A 21,122-nucleotide genomic window follows, 5' to 3' on the forward strand; every position below is an offset into this window, starting at 1 on the left:
ACGTGGGGACAGGGTCGGGGTGGGGAGGATTTAAACACCAGAGTCCCAGGGAGCAGTCCCTGGGGCAGGGAGGGGAGGACACTGAGGTGACAGGCCTTCGGGGACAGAAACCAAGAGAGCCAAGAGCACTGACTCAGGTCAGCCCTGGGGATGATTACAAGGAGCAGGTTAGTGGGGCCGCGGTGGAGGCGGTTACCCGGGCAGGTGATGTTCTGCACCAGGGGGCTGACCAGGGCCTCCCAGCAGGTCTTGCCCAGCGCCTGGGCAGCCTCTTCATCAGGGAGGAAGCGATCTGCAAAATTCTGCTCGTGACGCAAAACCCTGTTCAGTCTGGGACAAAGAATGTCTGGTCAAGGATTAAAGACGTCCCCAGGCCTCCACCCACCTGCACTCAACTCTCAATCGCCCGCCTAGATGAGCTGGTCCTTCACCCTGCCCCCCACCACACACTTCTGGTCTCTGCTCGGCTCCCTCCTCCGGCTGCTGCTTGATCCTTCAAACGCCGCTCCCCTCCTGCCCCCACTAACCGTATCTCCTTGGCTGCACCCTGCCCACCTACCTGGGACAGAGCTGGAGGAGGCGCTTGCGGTCCTCTGCAATGTCCCGGCTCCAGGCTTGGGCCCGAATGGTGTAGAAGAGACACGTACGGCGACACAGCTGCTCTCGGAACAGCGGCCAGAAAGTGGGCTTGGGGCCGAGGACCTCCACACCCCGGACCCGGGTGTCAATGCCGCCCTGCAAGGGGCACAGTTCTCACCCCCTCGGCTCCCTGGAGGCACTCCCGCCTCTCTGGAACTCAGCAGGCTCCTGGGCCACACAGGGCAAGCAGACAGAGGAGGACCCTTGATCTAAGCCTGGCCCCCGAACACTGGAGAACCAGCCGCTAGGGAGATCCTTTGCTTCCTCCTGGACCCTGTGCCCCCCAGTCCCCCACCCCACCTGCTGGCAACGCTTTATGCGGATCTGGATGATGGGCCAGACGCGGCTCAGGTTCTCCAGGAGGACCACCCGGCTGGCGGAGGGCATCACATTCACCTGGCGGGGCGGGGAGAAGAGGTAGAGACAGGAGTAGAGCTGGAAGACTGTTGACAGCAGCCGAGTTTGTGACGGTGTGCGCCCCTCACCTCTCCCATCCCACGCCTGTGGATCTATGCACCTCCACAGCCCTGATTCCACTCTCCAAGCTTACAAAGCAGTGCCTGCCCGGGAGGAAGGGATGTGGGAGCTCCACAGGCACTGGGTCCACCCGATAAGGCCCCCGGGACCAACAGAAGGATGGAGAGTAAGGGGGAGCCCGGGCACGGGGTCCCCACCGTATTGAGCTCTGTGTTGATGCAGCTGGTGCTGTCACCCCCAAACACCACCACCCGGGCTGGCATGTAACTCGAGTCCTCACTGGCCACCAGAAGAGTCAGCTGCCTGGGAGAGGAGAAAGGACTCAGTCAGAACCAAGGGCCCTGATCTTGGTGCAAAACGACCTCTGCCCACCACATCCTCTTCAGAATCCTGTCCTCTGCTTAAGCGTTGGTCTTCCCCAGGCTCCCTGCTCTTCCCGTAACCTTCCCCCAAAGCGATTTCACTTAAACCCATGGTTTCAGCTGAAAGTTAACACCTGAAGGACTCCAAATTCACGTCTCTACCCTAGACCGCTCCCCTGAGCTTGCATGCCGCGCATCCGACAGGTCCATGCCGTGCCCACAGGCACCTCCAGGTCCATGTGCCCACATGGATCGGTCATCTGTCCACAGAAACCTGCTCCTCTTCCCACTTCTCTCTTGGGGAAGAATGGGCACCCATCCAGCTGTCCAGCTAGGACACGTGACGCCTCCCTCGTGGTTCCCCTCACCCAGCCAGCGGCAGGTACCGCAGACCACCTCTCAAGCTCCCCTCTTCCACCGCCTCCTCACCATCTATGCCCGTTCCCGCCGCCTCACTGAACGATCAGCACTCAGTAAACCTTCCAACTCTGTCCTGGCCTGCCAGCCAAATTCACATAACTGCCAGAGTTCTCTAAATAAAAAAACCTACTTCTCTCTTTTCCCCTCTTAAAATCCTTCAGTGGCTCCTCAAATTTCAGAATAAAACTCAACTGATTCTGCCTCCTTTTCCAGCTTCCTCTCGTGCCACTTCACTACACAGACCCTTCATCCCCAGCCAAGCACAATTACTTCAAGTTACCCCCAGTACATCATTGCTTCTTGCTTTCATCCTGCACAGATGCTGTCCCTGTATCTGCTGGCCTCTCTCTACCCAGTCAATTTCTACCACAAACTTAACCCATTCAGCCCCTCTGTCTGCAGCCTCCTCTGAGATCTCAGTTGGCATCAGGATCCAGTGCACCTGTCAACTATCACTTTTTTCCTACTCTCTCTTGCTGATTTTCCAGCCTGGCTCCCCAGTAAGACTCTCGGATCCCTGCAGACAGGCCCCTTATCTCACTGTTGGTGGGGCTCCAGGCCCTTGCAGGGTACCTGGCACACAGTACACAACAAACCAATGCCCACACGGGGAGTGGGTGAGCTGCTGCTGTACCTCCATCAAAGCACAGGGTGGTGACGTGTGTCTGGTGGAGGGAGCAGGCTCGGGGAGAGAGGGGAGGTCTACCCTGTGCTCAGGGAGAAAAATGGGTGTGAGGTCCTCAGGCACAGGGCGTCTAAGTCGGGGTTGTGCGTGTGTAGTTAATTCTTTGAGGATGTATACTGGGGCGTATCAGAACATTCGTGTGCGTGGACACGGGTGTGCTCACACCTCACAAGAACACCGCGGTGCATGTGGAGGGTGATGAAGTGGGAGCCGGTGCTGCCGTTGGACTCCCAGTAGGTCTTGGGGTTGCGGTCCGTCAGCTTGCTGGCCCGGTGCGGGTTGGACGACACCTCCAGCTTCTCCCAGCATTTGTCCTCCTTCACCTCCACGCTGGAGCCTGTGGGCCCACGGAAAGCCTGGCTAGTTGAGAGAGAAGACAGGAAGGGGACGAGGGAGCAGGAAGGGAGGGGAGGCAGAGGCTGGGGTGGCCGCAGGAGGAAGCAGATGGGGGGCACGAACCCTGGCAGAGATGCCTGAGGAACACGTCGAAGAAGGGGATGTTGATGGGGCGGTAGGTTCGTCTGTGGTCTTCAATCTGGCCCAGCACCATCTGCAGCCGGGACATGGAGAGAAAGGGTGTGGGGAGAGAAAGGGTCCCTGCAGCAGGGACACGGAGACACACGTGGAGAAACAGTCAAGAGGCGACAGAGCGCTCAGCCCCTTTCTCCAGAATCCTGGCAGAACAGAACCACGTGGGGTAAGGGCCAGGGAACAAGGGCCTAGATCCGCCACCACTTGTGCCGAAGAGGGACACCGTGAGGCCCCTTCCCCCGCCCCCCACCTCCCTCAGCCTGGACCCGCGTGCTGCTCACCTGAATGCAGCCCGCCAGGATGCTGGAGGTGAGGTTACTGTAGAGCTGGGCGTGCTTCTCACATTCTGTCACCAGGTCTCGCAGCTCACAGGCCAGCAGCAGCTGAGCCGAGTGCTTCTCCAAGACCTTGGTGAGGGCGTCTTTGGCTCCCAGGCAGCAGAGCACCACTGCGTAGTCCTTGTGTGTGGAGGCCAGGCGATACAGGAAGCACAGCAGCTCCTGAACGATCTGGCCCAGAGATGCCAAGATTAACACAGGGATGCAAAGGGCAGGCTGAGGGGTGGCCTTAGATGTGGGGGTGCAGTGGGTGAGATTTTGGAGAACTTGAGAACAGACTACCAAAGATAGGCTGGCACAGAATGCTGGGGAGAGGACCCGGGGGTGAGGGGCAGAGCTTGGGCACAGCTCCCCAGGCTTCCTCCTGCCAGGACCAGCCTATCTTGGGCACCAGCTGGCAATGGCCAGCTGGTGCCTGAGCCTTGCCCCACAGGGCACACCCCCCATCCCCAAAGGCGGAGAGCAGGGACTGCATGGACTGCGGAATGTGGGCTTCTCCCAAACCCAGAATCTAAAATTCAGGCACAGGGAGAAGGCCTCGGTTCTGGGGACCGTCAGATGACACTGGCCTCCTTCCTCCACTCCCTCCCAGTGTCCCAGCCCGTCCAGGCTGGCTGTGCCGTGGCCCCCCAGGGCCTCACCAGGCAGCTGGTGCCCCCGGGCTGCCTTGCCCTGCCCACCCTGGCCAGGGCTCGGGTACCTCAGAGTCACTGCCGGGGCCATTCAGACAGTTGAGGCAGGGCTCCAAGACCTCGTGCCAGGGGAGGACCATGGCCTCAGTGTGATCCAGCAGCTGGGTCATGACCCTGGAGAGGGGTGGCAACAAGTGAAGCCCCTGCAGTCGGCCAGCTGCCCTTGCCCCCGACACACAGGTGCCCACCCCCCCCCCCAGCCTCTCACCTCAGCGCCGTCAGCAGCAGGGTTTTATTGGGCCCGGGGGCGTCCAGAGTCCACAGGAACAGGAGGAAGGGCTGGCTCTCCTGCTGGAGGCGCTTGAGGAGGGGCCTCACGGCACCCCCCGGGCCACCCTCTCGGCATAGCACGCGCTCCAAGTCCAGGAGGAGTTCTGCAGACGGGCCCCCCACCAGGGATCGGATCAGCAGCTCAGGGGACCCCTCCTGGCCCTGGGCGCTGGGGGTCTCCGGCGCTGCTGCCCAGACACATGGAGGGAAAAAAATGGTTATGAAGGAGAGTCACACGAGCTGGTCAGACTGAGATGCACAGATGCAGAAAACCACCCCCAAACTGCCCCCCCCGTTGTGAGGACATCTACTGTTTCTACTCGACAGTGGCAGACTTCTTTTTCTGGCCCCAAATATGTAAGTTTGTTGTTGTTCAATCACTAAGTCACGTCATACTCTTTGCGACCCCATGGACTGCAGTCTGCCAGGCTTCCCTGTCCTTCACCAACGCCCAGAGTTTGCTCAAACTCATGTCCATTGAGTTGGTGAACTAAATATATATCTGGCTATATCCAAAAAAAAAAAAAACTGGTATGGCAAACGCTATCAAGTTAAACAGCACAGTTTTAATTCATACGGTCCCACTACTCTCTACATGTGAGCTGTGCTACTATACAAGCCAACAAATACTAGCTATTATAGTCAGGTCCCCTATACTACCGAGCTCGGTGGCTTCAGAAGTACAGACTAAAAGACACAGGGCCTATTTCGATTTGCCCCCATACGTCTAGGTTTCACTTGTGCATTGAATACAGAGCCTTTCTGCACTATGGTATCGATATTTCACATTCTAAGTCACAAACTTCTGTACCACAAGTTACAATTCCTCTACAGAAAGCCTCTCTAGAAGTCATTTCAACCGACCCTGCAGTGACCAGGAAGAGTGGACTGCACTCAGCTCAGACAGATGGCAGCCCTTTCATGTTTATACAGAGAAGACCAATCTCCCTGCACCTATCCTAAACGTCCCCTCTCCTCCTGGTCAGGAAGTCCTACTTGAGACCGAACTTGAGCACGAAAGCCCTCATTCATTTCCTGAAGGGTCATCACGTCTTTCTACCAAGGAACTAGGACGTAAGCCTGGACCCTGCCGGCCGCGGGTGGGGACCAGCTGCTCAGCACACCCACTACCTCCACGACGGTACCTGAGTGCTCGGGGCTGCCCGGCGGCTTCGAGTAGCGATTGAGAAGCATCGTGAGGATGGTCCGGGTGGTAGGCATGGGTTCTGTCCCCGGTGCTATGCCCGAATGTCTAAACAAGGTGTCTCTCAGCTCGCGGGTGATGATCTGGTCTCCCAGCGTGTGGTGATTGCACAAAAGCAGGTTGAGCAGGAGGAGGCCGTTTCTCACCGCTGAGGAGCACCTGGGAGGAGGGAGGTGTTCCCGGAAGAAATTGAAAGAGAATGAATGTGATGGAAGCAGGGAGGTGGCACAGAGGGAGGAGCCCTGAAGCTGGGGACAGAGGGGTTCCAGGGGTCCCTCTGAGGCCAGACACCTGGCCTCTTGACCTCAGGTCACTCCTCCCAACCCCAGGAAAGGACAGGGGTCTCTGATCTCTGGAACCTCGCTACCCTCAACCACTTAGCCTCTCTTCTAGCCACCCCAAGCAGGACATTTCATCCAGAGACGACAGTGGGAAGGGAGCTTCTGTGAAGCACAAGAGCCCGGGGCAGGGGAGCGGCAGGGCGTGGGGCTTAACAGGAGTCTGGCATTCGGGAAGGGAGGTCCTGACCCCTCTGTGTTCAGCATCAGGATCACAGCAGCAGGGAGAGCGAGGAGCAGGCTCTCGGAGTCCGGGCGGGTGGCTGAGTCAATGCTGGCGAAGATCTCCCTGGTCATCTGGGCGTCAAACAAAGGATGGATGGAATCTTGGCTGGTGACAGATGTGGAGATCTCTGAGGAGCTGGCAATGGCCAGCATCTTCAGCGCCTGTGTAGGGGGTATGGAGACAAAGTCAGGAGTGGGCACGGCCTCCGTGCAGAACAGGAGAGAGAGCCGGGCTGCATTCTAGACCTCAAACTCTGGGGCAACTGAGCTGTTTGCAAATAGAAATGAAAGAGGCAGTGATGCGACATCAAAGGCTTAACAAAAAAGGAAGAAAAGAAAAGAAAGCCAACCAGAAAACCCAAGGTTCCGGGGTAACATGAGCCTGCAGCTTCTCTCTGCCAGGACCGAGACTCGATGAGTGCAGGGGTGGGTGGCCACCCGTGTGCAGCGTCCCCTCCGGACGGAGCCCTTTCACAGCCTCAACGTATATTCAAGACTTTGCTTGAAGCCGTCTTCCATCTCACTTAGCCGCTCCTCCCTTTGAAAAACCTCTCCCTCGAGTTCTGTAACTTCTTGTCCGCCCGGTCGTCCTACCTCTCTGGAGTTCCTCTAACGCCTGATCCCAACCACGGAAGCTCTGAGTCGCCCTTCTCCTCAAACTCTGCACCCCACTCCACCCCACGCAACCTGGGCCTCTGCCCTGCTGCTGCTACCACGTGGATGCCAACACTCCCACCCCCGTCCCCGGGCCACCAAAGCCAGTATCCAGCCTGCCTGGATGAGGCTACTTAGGTTGCCTCACAGGCAGAGTGAGGCTGGAATTACAGGAAAAAATACTTGGAATGTGCAGACATGTTGGCTGGTTCTCAGAGAAACTGAAATTAGGATGAACACTAAACCATCGGAGTGGAGAAGGTCTTGGCTGGTGAAAGGGCTGACTCTGGAGAGGAAACCTCGTCGGGATGGAGGAAAGAACTTACTCCTCAGGATGATCCCCTGGTAAGGGCTGGACCCATCAAGCAAATGCCACCTCACAATGAGGTTTTCTCCCTTTGGCTACATTACCCTCCCCAATCCAAGCTGAATTCTGGACACCTTAAGTTATAAACAAAATGATACAATTCTGTTATAGGGCAAGAGTTTGAGTTTAGAAGCATTTGGTCATGCACTTTAAAAGGATCAGGAAATTCTTTGAACAGACTGGCCTGGCCTGGACTAGGAATACTTGGCTGCTCTGGGGAGAAGCAGCAGCAGGCTGACCCCACAAAGAAAGGGCCTGTCGGCCTCCCCCAGGCAAAGACCGCCTCAAGAGCACCCGCGCTCCAGTTCACGGGACTGCTGGCATCCACACTCAGAACTGCTCTAGACAAGGCCTGCCTGTCCCTTCAGGGAGCCTCAGGTTAAACGGAGCACACACTGCCCGGACCTCCCCACCAGCCTGACCCTCTGTCTGCAGCACTCAAGAAGCTGACTCTTCTTCCCCGAACGAGGGCCTCCTCTCCCCACTCCCTGGGCCTGGGGTTGGCAAGGCTGCAATGCAATGTTGGCTTGGCTTTACCCACATCTGGTGAGGAGGTATCTTCTGTGTTCTGAGACCACTCAGATAAAATGGCTAAAAATTACTCTGTCACATCTAAAACTTTTGCCTTTAATCAGACACTAGGTTGTTAATAAAAAGCCCTGGAAAAGTCAACATACCTAAAAATCCAAACTGGCTTTCTCTGTACACTTCTTCCTCTTTCAGAGTTCCCCACTCCATCCACCCCTGCTGATCACTTTTAAACCTGGGAATCATTCTCAGAAACACCTTTCTCCCTGCTTCCACAGAGGCATTTTGTCTCCTGGACTCCCCAGCTGGATCTCCTCCATCCCAATGTCTCCTCCTTGTCTGAATGACCACAGAACCTCCTCAAGACCAGCAGAGCCCACCCCTGAGCTGCCCACCCTGGCCATCACTCTACCGCCGGGCCCGGGCCACTCACTGCCAGCCCCGCCTGCTGCACCAGGACAGAGGTCTTGTATTCTTGCATGCAGACCAGCACGGCGTAGATGCCGCCTTCCCGGGCGAAGAGCGGGCGCCACTCGTGCTTGGTCATGAGCAGGTAAAGAAGCCGCAGAGCCAGCACCACCACCATCTTCTCTCCCACCTGGTTGGTCAGCAGCTCCACCAGCGTCTTCACCAGCTTCTCCCTGAGAGAGGAGAGACGTTGGGGTTTCCCATCCCAAGAGTCTCACCTAAGTGCCCGGCCAAGCCTGTCCACGAAGATCCAGTCCATCCCCCGACCCCTCCCTCCTGCTGCCCGCTCCTCTGCAGTCTGTCTGTCTCAGGCTCTTCTCCTCATCGAGCAGGCAATATAGCAAAACGGTGATGAGCTCTGGCTCATCTTTTCAAATGAGTCTATAAATTCACCACAATGTTAAATCAAAATGCCCAAAAGGTTTTTTTTTTTTTTTTAAAGGGCAGGGCTTCCCTGGTGGCTCAGTGGTAAAGAATCCACCTGCCAACAGCAGGAGACACGGGTTTGATCTGTGATCTGGGAAGATCCCACAGGTCATGGAGCAACTAAGCCTGTGAGTCACAACTACTGAACCCATGTTCCCTGCTGAAGCCCGTGCAGCCCAAAACTTGTGCTCCACAAAGAGAAGCCACTGCAATGAGAATCCCATGCACAAGTCGGGAGGAGCACCTGCTGGCCACAGACAAAAGTCTGCACAGCAACTAAGACGCAGCACAGCCAAAATAAATAAATAAAATGCCCTTACCAAGAGAAAACTATTTCAACTGGTCTACAAAAGATGTTTAAAAAAAAAAAATGCAAGCCGACAAGTGCATAAGAATACGGTAGCCTGCAGGATACTCCTGCCCTCAGCCTCATGCTGACAAAGACTCTGTACTGAAATATTTTTGTTTGTATTATGAATAATCTATGTCATTATTGTTGCACACCAGATGATGCATCCTGATGTAAAATATAACTAAAATCAAGAGGGGAAAAAAAACCCGACAGATTTAGGCACAGAAAGAGAAAATAAAATAGGCAAGAATAGTCAAGGACTGGTTGGAAAGAAATAACTGTAGACTTGCCTACTACTTATCAAAATAAAAACTTATAATAATTAAGACTCTGGAAATACGGGGTAGCCAAACAGATGAACAGATTAGAAGAGCGATAAGGGCAGCATCTCAGACAGGAAGGACTGCAAGGACCATGCAAAACGTGAGGCAGAGACATGTGGCTATCCATCTGCAAAAAGGAAGGCTGGAGCTCTGCTTCACTCCACTTGCAAAAATAGACTGCACACAGATTTTAAAATATATGTGAAAAGTAAAGTCACAGATATTTTTAGGAAGTATAGGAAATATTTTTACAGTCCCAGAATGGAATAGACCCTCTTCAAACCTAGGAACCATTAAAAAAATGTCAAGAAAGATAGCTGCATGAAAATCTAAAAGTTCAACATAATAAAAGATACTAGCCACCAATTTAAGACCCTGAGCACTTAAGTTACAGAAAGGGTCAGGTGAAAACACAGATCTGAAGGGAAGGAAGCAGTGCCTGCAGAATTCCTGGGTTACAGTGAGCGTCTCAAGAGGGAAAAAGCTGGACTAACATTTTTCTCCCCTGGGCAGAGATGGTGAAGTTGGTCTGGGAACTAGGAAGGAATGGAGGACAAAAAGACAAATCCTGAGAAATAACGCAAATAAAAGCACTGAAAAGGTTCTGTGTTTACTCCTGCCTTTTGTGTTGGACAACAGGGTTTGTTCTGGGGTTTCAAGGCCTGGAGGTGCAGGGATCCTGGGGCCCACAGAGCCATAACCCCACCAAGTTCCGATGGGGACCAGCGGCCAGAGCACTAATGGGCCCTCCCCGCATAGAGCTGCTTTCTGTCTTCTCTCATGGGCCTTACGATGACTACAATGTGAACCAAACGTATTTTAAATATATATCCCCCTCTCTGGAGCCCTGATTTACTGTAAACAAGTTAATATACAGAGGTGATGCACAGGAATAAACAAAGAAATATGTAAGGATGTTTACTAAAATGTCAACAGTGACTATCTCTGCATAGAGGCTTTTCAGATGATCATTATTCTCATAACTTTCATTTTCTTATAGGGATCATATATATTATTTTATATTCAGAAAATAAAGTAAATATGATTATAGAAGAGACAATATTTGGAACAGCAATAATGAATTAATATCCAGAATGTCTTCAAATCAATAAAAAAAAGACAAAGACCCAATAAGAAAATGGGCAAAGGATAAGAATATTTATAGCAGAATACAAGAAGCGCATGCAAATATGCCTAACTTCTCAAGAAATTAAAGACAAAGATACCAATCACTTTAAAATTTTGGCAATCTGATAGATTTTTGAAAATGATAATAGCCAGTGCTGGCAGGTGTGAAGAAAAATAGATCCCTTAGAACACTGTAAGTGAGAGAACAGGCTTGTAGTTGCCAAACGGGGGAGGAGGGTGAGAGAGGGACGGACAGGGAGTTTGGGAGTAGCAGCTGCGAGCTATTATATATAGGATGGATAAACAACAAAGTCCTACTGTATAGCACAGGGAACCATATTCATATCCTCTAATAAAAGATAATGGAAAAGAATATGAAAAAGAATATACAAACGAGTCACTATGCTGTAGGCAGAAATTCACATAACATTGTAAGTCAACTATATGCTTCAAGACAGTAAAATTTTACAAAGTAAGGCTACATGTGATTTTGGGTATAATCACATTGCAGAGTCCAGGGCGGCAGTGAGAACGAGGCAAGAGCACGCAGACGGACATACTGTATGCAGACACACTGCGTGTAGGCAGAAAGCTGCAGAAACAGAGTGTGATCACATACACGAAAACTCAAATGCAGAAAACGCACCAACAAATACAAGCCTCTAGAAGGTCTGAAGGATACGTGCTTGGGTGTGTGACAACAGAAGCAAAATGGGACTTTGACTTTTCATTCTCTGGATCTTTTAAAATAAGAACGCAATGGTGTACTATTTGTAACTAAGAAGTATTTTCTAAAAATTTTAGAGGACTTCCCTGGTGGTCCAGCAGTTAAGATTTTGCCTTGCAATGCAGGGGACGTGGGTTTGATCCCTGGTCAGAGAACTAAGATCCCACATGCCAAGGGGCTTTAAGCCTGCAAACCACAACTACTGAGCCTGTGTACCACAACCAAAGAGTCCATGCACCGCACATGATGCGTGATGCAACGAAGACCCTGCGTGACACAACTAAGAGCTGATGTGGCCAAATGAATTCATTAATTATTTTTTAATTTAATAGGAAGAAAGTAGAGAGGGAGAAAAAAAAGTACTCAAAAGCCAAAAGGACCTTGATTTGAATCCTGATTCTATTATCTGTCATACTGGGCGAGTTACTTAAATTCTCTAAGCCTCAGTCCCTGACCCACACAGTGGATAAGAACAGCATCAGGTTTGCCTCTGGAGATGGGAGGATTTAAAGAGAGAATGCTCGTAAAGCTTTAAGCACAAGGGCCTGGCACAGAACAAGCGCTCCAAGAATATTAACCATCACAGAGTCCCCTTCCTGCTCAGTTACGCCTCAAGCTGGCCCTTCTTTCCCCCAGCCTTTCTAACTCTTGATCTCCTAGCTCCTTCCCTCCCTACCACTATCCTCCCCCAACTGACAGCTTAATCCGTAACCTCCACTTCCCTCCCCAGGGTTCTAACCTCAGGAATCTGTCAGGATGGACCAGAGGGTGGTCTCGCTCCGTGACCTCCTCCACGGCCTGAGAGAGAGCGCAGAGTGCTGAGAGCTGCAGACTGGTGTCCAAGCTGGAGATCTGCACAGTGGCCACGACTGCTGCCACGTACTGGTCCAGGGAGCTGCGTGGCCCAGGGCCCCGCAAGGCTCTAATCATTTCTGAAAGTCGTGAGGGAAAGGCGGTGGCTTAAAAAAAATAAAACTGCAGCATCTTCACCTTGGAACTCTCTAACGGTCAAGCCCAATTATCCTACTGACGTTTAAACACCCTATTCACTACTGTAGCTTGCACCCAGAATGTTCCCAACTCTGTGTGAGGGATTTAATAATCAGGCAATGAAGATGACGTTATTCTAGAAGACAGACCCTCCTTTTCCAGGGACGCTGAAGGAAGGCAGCAGTGACAGGCTGTACGTAATCAAGGTCCAAGGAAGGAAAATGGATGCACGCTCCCAGTGCACTTTCTCACGCAGAAGTGATCTCACTCCACGGCACACCCTCCCCGCTGACGACCCACTTCTCTGGGGGGCACCCAGGACTTGCTCCCACCTCTCTGCCCTCCCCTCCCAGCACCTGACTCACCACCGGCTGCCTCCTTCATCCCAGCAGGGAGAGCCATCCCCTCAGTCACCAGAAGCTGGTTGAACAGCTGCGAATCGCTCTGTGCCATGGGCAGCTCGGTTTTTCCCATGACTGGCTCTGCCTCTGCCTTGAGGGGCTCAGCCTTCACGTTGGGGGACTCGGTCTCCTCCTCTGAGAAGGTGGCCTCTGACTTCGACTCCTCTTCAGGATCTGGGGTACTAGAGTGATTTTGTGAAGACGACGAGCCACTCAGAGCGTCGGGCTGCAGCCCGTACTTGGTGTAGATCTGGGAGTTGAGCAGGTCGCTGAGGGTGCTGCCCTCAAACCGATTCCTGAGAACCTGCAGCAGACTCTCTGCCATGGCCACGGGCACAGAGATTTCACCCACGGCCTTCTCACCTAGGCTCTGCCAACAGAAAGGCATGTACTTCAGGAAGGAGCAGACACCAAGGGCCTGGGGACAGTAACAGGAGGTGGGCCACCTCCCACTGGGGCCTTACATACTTCCTGCCTCCTAGACCCTCCCAGCCTCTGCCTTATCCCCAGGGAAGGATTCCTTGGCTCTCTAACTTCTAAGCTCTCTAACCTCACTCCACCCTCCCCTACGCAGTCCCCCAGGCTGAACTACCTTCAGTTCAGTTCAGTCGCTCAGTCGAGTCCGACTCTTTGCGACCCCATGAATCGCAACACGCCAGGCCTCCCTGTCCAGCACCAACTCCCGGAGTTCACTCAGACTCGTGTCCATCGAGTCAGTGATGCCATCCAGCCATCTCATCCTCTGTCGTCCCCTTCTCCTCCTGCCCTCAATCCCTCCCAGCATCAGAGTCTTTTCCAATGAGTCAACTCTTCACATGAGGTGGCCAAACTACTGGAGCTTCAGCTTTAGCATCATTCCTTCCAAAGAAATCCCAGGGCTGATCTCCTTCAGAATGGACTGGTTGGATCTCCTTGCAGTCCAAGGGACTCTCAAGAGTCTTCTCCAACACCACAGTTCAAAAGCATCAATTCTTCGGCGCTCAGCCTTCTTCACAGTCCAACTCTCACATCCATACATGACCACAGGAAAAACCATAGCCTTGACTAGACGGACCTTTGTTGCCAAAGTAATGTCTCTGCTTTTCAATATTGTATCTAGGTTGGTCATAACTTTTCTTTCAAGGAGTAAGCGTCTTTTAATTTCATGGCTGCAGACACCATCTGCAGTGATTTTGGAGCCCAAAAAAATAAAGTCTGACACTGTTTCCACTGTTTCCCCATCTATTTCCCATGAAGTGATGGGACCAGATGCCATGATCTTCGTTTTCTGAATGTTGAGCTTTAAGCCAACTTTCTCACTCTCCTTTTTCACCTTCATCAAGAGGCTTTTTAGTTCCTCTTCACTTTCTGCCATAAGGGTGATGTCATCTGCATATCTGAGGTTATTGATATTTCTCCTGGCAACCTTGATTCCAGCTTGTGCTTCTTCCAGCCCAGCATTTCTCATGATGTACTCTGCATATAAGTTAAATAAGGAGGGTGACAATATACAGCCTTGACATACTCCTTTTCCTATTTGGAACCAGTCTGTTGTTCCATGTCCAGTTGTAACTGTTGCTTCCTGACCTGCATATAGGTTTCTCAAGAGGCAGGTCAGGTGGTCTGGTAGTCCCATCTCTTTCAGAATTTTCCACAGTTGATTGTGATACACATAGTCTAAGGCTTTGGCATAGTCAATAAAGCAGAAATAGATGTTTTTCTGGAACTCTCTTGCTTTTTTGATGATCCAGCGGATGTTGGCAATTTGGTCTCTGGTTCCTCTGCCTTTTCTAAAACCAGCTTGAACATCTGGAAGTTTACGGTTCACGTATTGCTGAAGCCTGGCTTGGAGAATTTTGAGCATTACTTTACTAGCGTGTGAGATGAGTGCAATTGTGCAGTAGTTTGAGCATTCTTTGGCATTGCCTTTCTTTGGGATTGGAATGAAAACTGACCCTTTCCAGTCCTGTGGCCACTGCTGAGTTTTCCAAATCTGCTGGCATATTGAGTGTAGCACTTTCACAGCATCATCTTTCAGGATTTGAAATAGCTCAGCTGGAATTCCATCACCTCCACTAGCTTTGTTCGTAGTGATGTTTCCTAAGGCCCACTTGACTTCACATTCCAGGATGTCTGGCTCTAGGTCAGTGATCACACCATCGTGATTATCTGGGTCGTGAAGATCTTTTTTGTACAGTTCTTCTGTGTATTCTTGCCACCTTTTCTTGATATCTTCTGCTTCTGTTAGGTCCATACCATTTCTGTCCTTTATCGAGCCCATCTTTGCATGAAATGTCCCCTTGGTATCTCTAATTTTCTTGAAGAGATCTCTAGTCTTTCCCATTCTGTTGTTTTCCTCTATTTCTTTGCATTGATCGCTGAGGAAGGCTTTCTTATCTCTTCTTGCTATTCTTTGGAACTCTGTATTCAGATGCTTATATCTTTCATTTTCTCCTTTGCTTTTCGCTTCTCTTCTTTTCATAGCTATTTGTAAGGCCTCCCCAGACAGCCATTTTGCTTTTTTGCATTTCTTTTCCATGGGATGGTCTTGATCCCTGTCTCCTGTACAATGTCACGAACCTCATTCCATAGTTCATCAGGCACTCCATCTATCAGATCTAATCCCTTAAATCTATTTCTCACTTCCACTGTATAATCATAAGGAATTTGATTTAGGTCATACCTGAATGGTCTAATGGTTTTCCCTACTTTCTTCAATTTAAGTCTGAATTTGGCAATAAGGAGTTCATGATCTGAGCCACAGTCAGCTCCTGGTCTTGTTTTTGTTGACTGTATAGAGCGTCTCCATTTTTGGCTGCAAAGAATATAATCAATCTGATTTCGGTGTTGACCACGTGGTGATGTCCATGTGTAGAGTCTTCTCTTGTGTTGTTGGAAGAGGGTGTTTGCTATGACCAGTGCATTTTCTTGGCAAAACTCTATTAGTCTTTGCCCTGCTTCATTCCATACTCCAAGGCCAAATTTGCCTGTTACTCCAGGAACTACCTTAGAGAATCCCAACTCTAACCCCACCACAAACCCCCCAGGCATCTCTCGTCTGTAATACCTCATCCAGGTTCTCTCGAAGACTCTGGTAAATTGACTGCTGCTCACATATGTCCAACTTCCTGATGAAGAAGAGCAGCTCCCACCACTCAGCCTGGGTCAGGTAGCCCAGTTTCTCATTCTTCTGAGGCTCGGGCTGGAGGTATGGCAAAGAGTAGAGCCCGTCCACGGGCTTCCAGTCCCAGGAGGGGAGTGCTGGGGAGACAGGCACAGGGGGCCTCAGCCTCCACTGGGGGACTGAATGGGTTTCTGAACGTTTGGGGCAGCTCCTGGTCCTGAGAGGGCTGCATGCCGCCTACTCCTCCTCTGTTCAGACCCCGTGTCCTCATCCCCTCCCTGGCTCACCTGTGCCCGGCACAGCAGCCCCCGCCCCCTCCTCCGCAGCCGCTGAAGCCGTGTCCTCAGCAGTCTCCTCAGGACCCAGGATCTCCAGCATGTGCCAGTGCACCCAGTACGTGCGGCTCGTCGACTGCCAGAAGACCTGGTGCGGAGGAAGGGAGGCAGAAGATGAGAGAGGGCTCAGCCCTGAGAACCCCACGCTGGGCAAGCTGGAGAGGACGGCCGGATCCAGACTTGGGGCGTGGAGCCCTCGGGGGCACACAGGGCTAGGCCTGGGAAACCTCTAGCACACAAGGCTCCCTTCCCCAACCAAGGCATGCCGCACTTCTCCTCTCCTCCTAACCCGGAAGGCCTCTGCTCCCATGCTCCCTCCAAGCCCACTCCACTGCTGCGGGTGGGGATATCTGGATATCTCAGTTTTGCCTCCTGGTCAAGGGAGTTTCTCCTGGACCTCACAACCCACCCATTCCTAACAGATTTTCCCAGCCCTCTAACAGCCCCCTCTCCATCACTGATTCTGCTGAAAGCATCCCAGTTCTCTGGAGGTTTTCTCCCTGGGTGGCCTGCCAGAGCCCCCAGCATGAAGCGTGAAGCCCCAGCGACGCCCCACGCAGACAGACCCCCAGCGGTGGCCCTGCTCACCTGCACAGGGGGCACGCCATTGTTGCTCTGCCGGAACTCGCCCTCGTCGCCCGCGCTGATCTCCTCGTAGTCATCCAGCATCCGCACTCGCATGCCCGGCTGCAGCGTTTGCTGCACGTACTCACCGTAGCCACTAAGGCTGGAGAATTCAGCGCGCTGGCGGAAGGCCCGCCCTTGCCTCCTGGGGGGCGCAACGATGGTGGGGAGTAAAAGGCTGGGGCCTGAAATGCTGGGCTGAAAGATGGACCGGGTCGGCCGGGGTGGCAACGTGCCCTGTTGGCTGAGGTTCCGGGCCCAGCCCATGCTCCGCACCAGCTCCGAGATAAGGTTGCCCACAGCCATACTGAACTCCAGCTCCCGCTGCCCCCGGCTCTTCTCCCGGCCCAAATCCTCCCTCGAGGTTGGGGAGCCTCGGTCTCCGGCCCCCTGCTCTGGACTGTTATTCAGCTGATCCAGCAGAGAAGTGACACACAGGTAGCGTTTCACCAGGGAGAAGAGCAGTTTTCCTGGGATCTGGAGGACACAGTCCATGGTGTAACTTCCTCTTCTCCCAGCTCCCACCCCTCTCCTTTCCCTGGACATCAGCCTCTTCAGAAAAAGATAAAGCCTTCATCCCCACACCTGCAGTTCCCAAACTGTGACTGACATAAGAAACACCCAAGGAATGCCTTAAAACACAGAGTCTTGGGTTCTCATCTCAGAGACTCTGAGTGGGGAGGATAATATGAACCTTGATTTTAGTAGGTTCCCCAGGCGGCCCTGGCACTGGTGCAGCCCTGAACCACATTTTCAGAAATCATGCCCTGGTCCTTGTACATAGCCTTTCCCCCACAGCTGCAAGGGTACCTGAGGCAGGTGAATGCCCTCAAAGGCCATGCAATGCTCCTCGGAAGACGTGGTCTCTGCAAACAGTTCCAGCAAAGTATAGCGGCTGTCAAAATCCATGTGCTGCTCGATGCCGTCTTGTTGGCTCAGTGACAGAAGGACGTGAGCCCGACTCCCTGTAATGCACACCGGATCCAGATCTTCTCCTCAATCCCCACTACGCCTCTCCACATCGCCTGTCCCCAAACTGTCTATCCTAGACCCCAGAGGCTTTCAAACTTGTGACTGAGACTCCCAGGAAGAGACACATTTCACACAGTCACCTGACATGAAGGTACACGATGTGAAACTGAAACATACACTTCATACTACAAAACTGACACTACTAAGTGCTCTGAGCTGATGTTTAACATTTTAAAAAAATGTTGGTTATAACCCATGAAAGTGATTTTACAACCAACTAACAAATCTCCAACCAGAACACATAAACTTATTCCCATTTCTTCTCTGCCTCTGCCCTGAGAACAGACAGCTAAACCAGGTGCTATCATTCTATCCTGTTTCTGCACCTGTGATGGCTTATTAATCTACCTTTTCCCTTTGCAATGAAATTGATGTCTACCAAATACTAGGTGCTCTTACAGAGCTGGGAAACCCCTCCTCTTCCTGTTCTTACTCCTGTGGCCCCATCCTCTCCAGGGGCTCCCTTCTTCCCATGGCTGTCTCTCACCAGCGTCGTGGGCTGCCAGGGCCTGCAGCATCTTGCCAGCACTCCGACGGATCTGAGGCTCAGGATTGCACAGCATGTGCATGAGTAGGTCCAGGGCGCCCGTCTCCCTGAAGACGCCGGTGAGGGGCCCGATGCTGGCATAGGCGCTGAGCACGTGGATGGTGTGGAGCACAGCGGCCGTGAGGCTCGAGGTCCCACCTTCTGCCAGCTGCCGGGCAGCCCTGCGCACCAGTGCCCGCACGTCCGCCTCCATCTCTCCCATGGCCACGTCATCCAGACTGCCTGGGTCTCGGGGGAAGCTTGCTGGACCCCCAGCTGTCTCGTGCTGAGGTCCCTTGGATAACGCCCGCTCCCCTAACAGCGTGGGACAGCTGGCGTAGACCTCGGGGGCCGACAGCCACATAAGGATGTGCTCGGCCTTGCCCTCCTCCACGCCCGCTCTACCCACTTCCCCACACTTCAGGACACTCCATCGGATCAGGTATTCAGGATGCCCATCCTGTCCAGGCCGCTGTCGAAGGACCTCTTCGGGATATGCCTGCAGCTGGGGCCCCAAGGGCACCGTGAGGTCCCCAGTGCGCCGTTCTCCCACCATCCTGACTTCCTGGGACACACGGGAGAGAGACAGAGGCACTGTGGGAAAGAGAAAAACCTACGTGAAGGGGGTGGAACCTTGAGGCGCAGACAGGGTGGGGGGTGATTGGTAGGCTGCATGGAATTTGGAGGCCAAAGAGAAAAGGCCAAGGAAAGGATGGAATAAATAACCTAAACACACTTTGGGATTTGTAACAAGGAGAACAGAGTGAAAAACAGCGATAGAAGGAAATGAAAAGGTTTCCGAAATGGAAAAAATTACAAGAGAGGAAGAGAAGAATAGAAAGCAAGATAAGAAAAAGAGCTGATGGTTAATCAGGACAATTTGGGCAGAACAGGAGGGTGGCTGAGGGGTACAGATCAAGACTTAGAAGGATGACATGGTTGAGCAGGTAGGCCAGCAGCCTGTGAGACAGTGGGGCCAGAACAAGTCAGGAAAGTCAGGATGGGGAAGGGGCAGGACAGGGAGCATAAATGACAGGTTAAAGCGGGACTGTGGGTATAAAGGGGGGATCATGGCAGATATTAAGAAGAGAGACTAAAGGAGGCAGATGACTGGATGAGAAAAAGGTATGAGAACACTGGGAAAGGGAGAGGGGACTAGGGATCCAAATGAAATTATGGGAGGAAAAAAACCAAGTCCCACCCTGCCCTTATGCTGTATGTATGGTAAGGGTCTAAGTTAAGTAGATCTAGATGGAGGTAATAATCATGGAGTTGAAGAGTAGGGAATGAGGTCAGGAGACAGCAGAGGTATTAAGAGAGGCTATACAGTACAGATTCAGATACATGGGACTCTGAATTCTGGCTCCTTCACTTCTTATATGTGTACTTTTGGACAAGTCAATCTCTAAGCCTCAGTTTTCTCCTCTGCAAGATAATAATATTTAAACCCAGCTTACAAAATTGTCATAAAAACTTACTAAGGTCACATATATAAAGCGTTCAGAACAGCCTCTAGCATACAGTCAGAATGCTCAGTAAACAGAATCTAATACTACTATTCTTAGCGAGGGAGAAGGTAGGAGCAGTCCCCAGGTAAGTAGAACGCTCATGTGTCAGAATAAAATTATAAGTAGGTGCGGATTGACGGCTATGTTAGTGATCAGGGAAAGATACGAACCAGTGTGGGGGCAACAGGGAATGGTGAGGATAAGAAAGGACAGCAAACCCAAATGAAGAAATGGTGATCAGAGCAGGGGTCATGTTGGGGTACATGTTGGGGTACAGGGATAGAGGATGAGAGTAGAAGAAAGGCGTGAAGAGGAGGGGAAGACGGGATGTGCTCTCGAAGTGGGTAGGGGTCCAGATAGCATGCGGGGGCGGGGGCGGGGGGAGACGGAGATGCGAGCAAGACAGGACGTAACCAAGTGATGTGCGATGGACAACTGATGAGCGGGATGAATAACACAATCGCAAAGGCCTAAATAGGGAGAGAGGAAGGGCTGGAGAACAGGAGAAATAAACTGAGATGGGGAGGCGAAGTCTTGGTTGCGGGGATGAGACAGCAGGTAGGCGTAGGTGGCAGGTCAGACCCGAGCTTGCAAGCCAGCAGGGGCGGTGGGGGAGGCCAGCACCCGCCGGAGAACGGGCTTGGGGGGCGGAGGAGGTGGGGGGGCGCGGTCGGAGGAGGCTGACCGGACCGAGCGAATCTCGGCAAGACCTGGCTCCTGTCGTCAGCGCCACGGAGAGTGGGCAAGGAACCGGGGAAGGGACGGGGCAGGGGCGGGGAGGGCGCAGAACTCTCCTCTCACCTCCCACCTCCCGGCTCGGCCCTCGCTGGGGCCCGGCGCCGGTCCCGCAGTGCCGGCCCCGCCTCCTCCGCGGCTCCCTTCCGGGTCACGCCGCCAGTGCGCGCACGGCCGGGCGGCTACGGGTCCCATCGCGGCCCATAGCTGAGCGCGGCGGCGGCACGGTGCGCCGGCGGAGCATGCGTAGTTCCCGCGTCTGGGGGCGCGCTGCCCGCGGAGCCTAGGGGTCGTGGTAGCGTGGCCCGTTTCTCCGCAGCCGTAGGCTGCCCTTTCTGTTCCAGTATCGGCTTTGAAGCCCTCCTTGCCCTTTACTGGATCTGCCTTCGTCTCCCACCGAAACGCACACTCACATCCTAGGGCTGTCCTCTTAGTTTGCTCTAGGTCACGTGGCCATGAGTTTCCCATACCCGAGGCTTTGGATTGGTTGCGTTCTTTTTCCTATTAATTAAAATTGCTTCTCTCTGTGTTGACCTAAGCACCTAGCACAGCTGGGGCTGAAGATAAAGGCCCTAACCATCACCCCCGATGTGTTCCTTAACTCAAATCAGTAGAGTTCAACAGCCCAAAGCACCCATGCGTTTCATTAAACAAGACGCTTGTTTCTCAGCACGTCTGTGTTCATACCTCCCCCGCTCCAATATGGGAAAACAA

General features: G+C 52.8%; 1 protein-coding gene across 3 annotated transcripts in view; it reads right to left on the bottom strand.

The window, feature by feature from the left end:
* The window catches only part of CUL9 (cullin 9), a 37,686-nt gene extending 16,886 nt beyond the window's left edge, over positions 1-20,800 (bottom strand). Inside the window, exons 1-20 of one of the 3 annotated variants that reach the window (XM_070361213.1) lie at positions 20,475-20,800; positions 18,127-18,759; positions 17,418-17,572; positions 16,572-17,084; positions 15,936-16,071; positions 15,592-15,785; positions 12,510-12,915; positions 11,894-12,086; positions 8,164-8,371; positions 6,147-6,343; positions 5,560-5,777; positions 4,353-4,599; positions 4,153-4,258; positions 3,396-3,623; positions 3,043-3,133; positions 2,749-2,920; positions 1,314-1,419; positions 940-1,035; positions 560-735; positions 197-330 (exon numbers count right to left, since the gene is read on the bottom strand). In XM_070361213.1, the coding sequence (XP_070217314.1) occupies positions 197-330; positions 560-735; positions 940-1,035; positions 1,314-1,419; positions 2,749-2,920; positions 3,043-3,133; positions 3,396-3,623; positions 4,153-4,258; positions 4,353-4,599; positions 5,560-5,777; positions 6,147-6,343; positions 8,164-8,371; positions 11,894-12,086; positions 12,510-12,915; positions 15,592-15,785; positions 15,936-16,071; positions 16,572-17,084; positions 17,418-17,572; positions 18,127-18,721 (4,171 nt within the window). In that variant the 5' untranslated portion in view covers positions 18,722-18,759; positions 20,475-20,800. Of the gene's footprint in view, positions 1-196; positions 331-559; positions 736-939; positions 1,036-1,313; positions 1,420-2,748; positions 2,921-3,042; positions 3,134-3,395; positions 3,624-4,152; positions 4,259-4,352; positions 4,603-5,559; positions 5,778-6,146; positions 6,344-8,163; positions 8,372-11,893; positions 12,087-12,509; positions 12,916-15,591; positions 15,786-15,935; positions 16,072-16,571; positions 17,085-17,417; positions 17,573-18,126; positions 18,760-20,474 lie in introns of all 3 variants that reach the window. The other 2 variants (XM_070361214.1, XM_070361212.1) reach the window with 2 other exon arrangements.
* Positions 20,801-21,122: the final 322 nt, after the last annotated feature.

The sequence above is a fragment of the Bos mutus genome, chromosome 23, assembly GCF_027580195.1.
Source record: "Bos mutus isolate GX-2022 chromosome 23, NWIPB_WYAK_1.1, whole genome shotgun sequence".
In the NCBI taxonomy this organism is placed as follows: domain Eukaryota; kingdom Metazoa; phylum Chordata; class Mammalia; order Artiodactyla; family Bovidae; genus Bos; species Bos mutus.